Genomic DNA, 5,181 nt, shown 5'->3' with positions numbered 1-5,181 from the left:
CAAGCGATCTGTGTCTCGCCTGAAGTGCTCCGTAGGGAAAGCGGAACGTGTCAGCGTCACCCTAGACATTTCGATATGGTCTCTTGGTATTTCTTGCTTCCTGGGTCCTCATAATTTGCGTCGTCTTGTTTTCATTTGTTTGGGACTTTTAATTGTCAGTTGTGGACGGTAGTCTGTGTGGTTCCCCCCGTAAGTGGTTTTCGGTATCTTAAACCACGTTGTTCTAGTGACTTGGTCATAGGACTTTTGACCCCAGTCGTCAAATTCCGACAGCACTGTCAACCCAGCGCTGCAACTGTGTTCCTCGGCGATAGTTATTGTGATGGTCCTGTAGTCAGAAGTTTGGTGATGACGTAAAAATCTAAATCATTGTCCTCACAGGCTGCTGGACAAGGGAGCCCGTCACTTCTGACCGTACGACTGTTGTCTCTTACACTAGCCAGCCGCGTACACAGACATGATGGTAGTCCCAGTTCACACTGGACGACAAATAAATCGGGCTTTGGGTTACGGGTCGAGGTTTTCCCAATTAGTGGTGAGCTTTGAGGACAGCGGGTTCAGTCGGTGCGTCGCGCCTTACTGGCTTTCGGCTGCTAATATAGGGCGCGTTGCGAATGAAATGAAATGACAATGATCTGTTGTCGGAAAACTTTGAGTGAACATCCCTTGTTCGCAGGTCAAATTCCGTGCATTCATTTTCTATTTTTGCATGCTGTGACGCTGCCTTGTAAACGGGAATACAACCAAGGTGAACAAGTTTCAGGGGACAGGTTCTGCTTCTCGGCTGGGTGAGTGTTGCAGGGAGCTGTAATCCTGCAGTCTCCCGGGGCTTTCCATTTTTAAGGTGATTGTCGACCAGCGTAGGGCCGTTTGTACATTGACGCTGGAGTACCTACGTTTGGCAGTATTCCAGCCCTTGAGTTTCCTTCGGGTAGCATGGCGGCCAAACACCGAAACGGTGTTACAGCTGAGAGAAACGTTTGAGTCAGCCTGGGGGTTGGGTGTTCCGTCGGCTGTCGATTTTGCGTTGTGGGGATAGAAGTTCGTTCTTAGGAGGGACAACTCGGATAGCCACGGTTGCTACGCTAAATTGGAGTAGCGAATAGACTCCCTGGAATTTGGGTACTATGTCGTGGCATGAATTAACCAAGATCCCACCGGAGTTGTTGGATAATTGCCATAGGCGTTTAACACTACCCACTGTAGCCCTGTCATTTGCAGAGTAGCATGTTGGTTGTCGCCTGCGTTGTTGTAGTGGCTAGTTCGGAGTCCGTTGTGTTGTCCCATAGAAGGTATGGCTCTTACCCGCATAACAATGCCTTCATCTTGTTTCTTGATCTCGGTAAAAGTCATGTTCTCACGACTGGTGTCTATTAAGGACGTAGGCGGTCTGAGTGAGTTTATTAGGAAACACCGCGGATTCGTAGTGATAGTCTCTAAGTGGAAATAACCATTATCCTGAGCTTAGCTGGTCTGATCGGCCTGCACAAGTGTTCGAAGCACCCGGGACAGTAAATGCGTAGAACTTGTGGCTTTTCCTTTACCTCCGTAGCCCAGTGAACTGTACTTTGGGGTGTTCATGCGACCAACATAGTGGTTAGAGGTCTCGTCAGCCTACTGGATCGCAACTCGGTCCTCGGAAATTGTGGCTACTTGCTGGGCCTACGCTAACCACCGCTGGATTTCAGTTAGGTTTTGGAACCAAGCCATTTGGTTGAGGACCCTAACCGTCCTAACTGTGGCCGCTGTTACCACAACATAGTCGTTAACGAATAATTTCAACCCACCTACGTACGGCAGGGTGTGTGAGCGGAAACAAGTTACAACCGTCGCCTAGACTTGCTACATGTATTTGCTCTCCTTCCCCTGCTCGCCCCGTCACTGGCTGCAATATCTATGGTAACCTCCGTCGCGGCTGATGCTATTATTACAACCTCGTAAACAATTTCTTGTTACTTCGTCACATACAAATGGGACGTGCACGATAAGTACCTCATTTTCGGCTGCATAATTATACATAGTCGCTGAATGGCGCTTTAGGTATCACTGATTTGGGTCAAAAACACTCATTACATGCATGTAGAGACCGTGTAAGTCACCGGGGATTATAATTTTAAAAACTTAACACCTTGGGCAAAGACGGAACAAACACTTAAAGACGTAATTGTGATGCATGTGAACCGATTTAAGGTTCTATTTTCTTTGAACTCCTACGGAGCCTTTCATGAACTCCTCATAAGTCACAAAAATGAATAATTGAAAAGTTGTGGTAATAGTGATACCCGTCGGTCGCCATGGCCATGGATACTTCGGAACTATTGTCCAGACCCCGATGTTCTGTTAATCCAACAAGATTTCACGTTTGTACCCGGAAGAAAGCAGGGCAATAAGTCGTTCTTGCGTGTCCAGTAAACTTGTTTTCTGTAGATGTGTGCGGTTAAAGCGTGAATTTACTGACCGGAAGGTCCGTGGTTCGAATTTGACCTGAGCCTCTCGGCTTACCCTACCTGGGCTTGAGCAACGTGGCATTATCCAAGCCCTCGTTCTACCTTGAGGGGGGGGGCATGGCACCTAGGCGCCGGAGGGTTGTTGCAGCTGAACGATTATTTTGCCTCACACGAAGAGTGGAGACCGGAGTATGCTTGTTCGGCCTGCGCACATCGTGCTGCGGAAGTCCATATCGCCATCGAGCCGAACAGTCTAAATCAATGGTCGCCTGTTGCTAATCCCGCGCAGTTTGTTGACTTATAAATCAAAAGGACCCACCAGAAGCGGCTCCTCTAATGCCTGGCAGTTGGTCGGGTATTAGCGATCGCTGAAGGCAGATCCCAAAAGCGCTTCTCAAAGCCGGAAATTCTGTCTGCAGTAAAAACCTGCCAAAATTGTCCGTACGTGGCATCTCTGATAGAACCGTGGCTTTGCTGGCGACAGATACCTGGCAACAACCACAACTCATCCCGACTCCAAGTAAAGCTGAACGTCCGTGCGAATGGCGATGGTTCGAGCCAAAAGAGTGGCGGATGCGAAAAATCCTATAAATGTCCGCAGACCCTTTCACTTGGATCGCTCCACTGGTCCTCAGAGACCTTTTCTCAGTGGAGCTATCAGGGACCAAAGTGGCCACATGGAGAAGGTTCGGACAGTAATTCGAGCAAGAAATCGTTTGGCCACCTGATACCCGCAGTCAGTATGTATGTCCTTTACGTAAATGTGTACAGTATACATAGAGTCCCTTCGGCCTCCTAAGTGTACCGTCGTGCACCTGTCTTACGGAGGTCCCACTTACTGTACTCAAAGATGATGAATTCTTCAGCCGTTTTGATCGTAGCATGTTTACGTTTAGCTGGGGCAAAGGGACCGTCGCATACAACTGGGGTCGGTCACTTTTGAGGAAGGGTACTTGCATAGAATGTGATAACTGCAGGGGCGTGAGTTTTCACTCTTTGGCGTTATTATTTGTTCGCCGTCTTAAGTGGTGCGTGAAATTTGTGAGCATCAAACCGGAGTTCGATCGTGTAGAGGCCGCGTTGACGATATCTTCAGACTCCGTCAGGTGTTAGAGCAACACTGTTTATACGGACGGTCCACAGGGTTGATGCCCATTGTTTCCAAGGTCACGTCTGACTTGATTTGTCAATGCTTGACTACACTAGCTCAACAGTGGATGCCATAGATTGTACGTAATCCAGTCCCAATATTCATACTTCTGAGCATAGGGCCGTCTGCTGTGTTCTCTAAGGGTTTCGCATGACGTCCGACAGCGATGTCGCAGTAACAGCCGTATTGTTCTGTTGTTGTGAGACAGTCTTTGTGGATAAATGGTGCGACGCTTCATGCTTTAACCATTGATGCCAATTGTTGATGTTAGATGGGGTCAGTGACTCGAAGGTTATTAGAAAACAGGTAGTTAGTCGTGGAACAGGTACTTCCATCGCGTATATCCAGCACCATCAACTACTGCGGCTTAGCCGCGTGCTGCGCATGCTTAAACCACTGAGATGAGTGTTGTTCTCCTTGCCTCATTGAGAATGCCGCGAAGTGGACAAGGCATGGCTTGAGAGACTGGAAGAGATTACGAGGTGTTTGTGTTTTGTTGGTGCAGTACGCCTTCCAGAATGAGGTCCGTGTGAACTTTCCTGAGCTGGACTGGAAATGTCGCTAATCGGCGTCAGTGGGGTTTGTGTTTTCAATTTACAAGTTGTCTGGACGTTTGAATGTGTGGCCATCTCAGATGTCGGAACCACCTACGGCCTCGGAGGTTTACGACTGCATATGTTCCCTCAAGCGACACCGGATGACCTTCCACCCGCATTGTTCAATTCAAAGGGTGAAGTCCTCAGTCAGCGCTTGTCCGATCTGTTTGCTTGCATTTGCGAGTCTGTCCCAGACAACTGGGGAGAATCGGTGATAGTGCCCGTTTTCAAAAAAGGGGCGCGTAGTGAGTGTGGTAACCACAGGGGGATCAGCTTGACCCCGGTTGTAACGAGACTGTTGACGTCAATTGTGCTTCGTCGCCTTACGGTGGTTCGTGAGATGCTGACTCGAGAGCAGCAAGCGGGATTCCGGCCTGTTAGGGGTTGTGTTGACGAAATGTTCACACTGCGTCAGGTACTGGAACAACGCCATACGTATAAGCGACCCACGATTCTAGTATTCCTGGATTTCCGAGACGCATTCGACTCGGTTGAGCGGTCTGTTCTTCTTGAGACGCTTGCCCACCAAGGAATGCCCCGAAGGAACATAATACGTTCTTTGTATTCTCAGACTTCCGGACGTGTGAGAGTGTACGGAGAGCTCTCCAAAAGTTTCCGTACACAAAGTGGTGTCCGTCGGGGATGCCCACTCTCTCCGTTCCTTTTTAACTTTGTGATCGATGAAATAATGAGACGAACGCTGGAGGGTCTCCAAAACCCTGGTGCTCAATTGGCCTGTGAAGAAAACCTTGTCGATCTGGAATATGCAGACGACATCGTTCTCATGTTCGAAGAGGAGGAAAAGGCGCAAGTATTCTTGGATGAACTGACCAGTCATCCCGTCCTTTGGTATGTACTTTCCACCTACAAAGTGTAAGGTCATGCTTGTGGACGTGCAGTCACTGAACACGCCCCTTACAATCCAGGGAGAGGTACTGGAAGTTGTGGAGCGTTTTACGTATCTTGGAAGTTGTATTAGTTCTGATTG

The 5,181-nt window shown here is 48.7% G+C and overlaps 1 protein-coding gene across 1 annotated transcript; it reads right to left on the bottom strand.

Moving 5' to 3' along the window:
* Positions 1-1,125: 1,125 nt before the first annotated feature.
* T265_08646 (hypothetical protein) lies at positions 1,126-1,353 on the bottom strand (the record flags this gene model as incomplete). Its single annotated transcript, XM_009174512.1, has 1 exon — positions 1,126-1,353. One exon carries the CDS (start codon positions 1,351-1,353, stop codon positions 1,126-1,128), a length of 228 nt encoding a protein of 75 aa, XP_009172776.1.
* Positions 1,354-5,181: the final 3,828 nt, after the last annotated feature.

This window comes from Opisthorchis viverrini (assembly GCF_000715545.1).
Source record: "Opisthorchis viverrini unplaced genomic scaffold opera_v5_233, whole genome shotgun sequence".
Classification (NCBI taxonomy): Eukaryota; Metazoa; Platyhelminthes; class Trematoda; order Opisthorchiida; family Opisthorchiidae; genus Opisthorchis; species Opisthorchis viverrini.
Note: the sequence above shows the minus strand (reverse complement) of the source record. Positions and strands in the feature narration are given on the sequence as shown.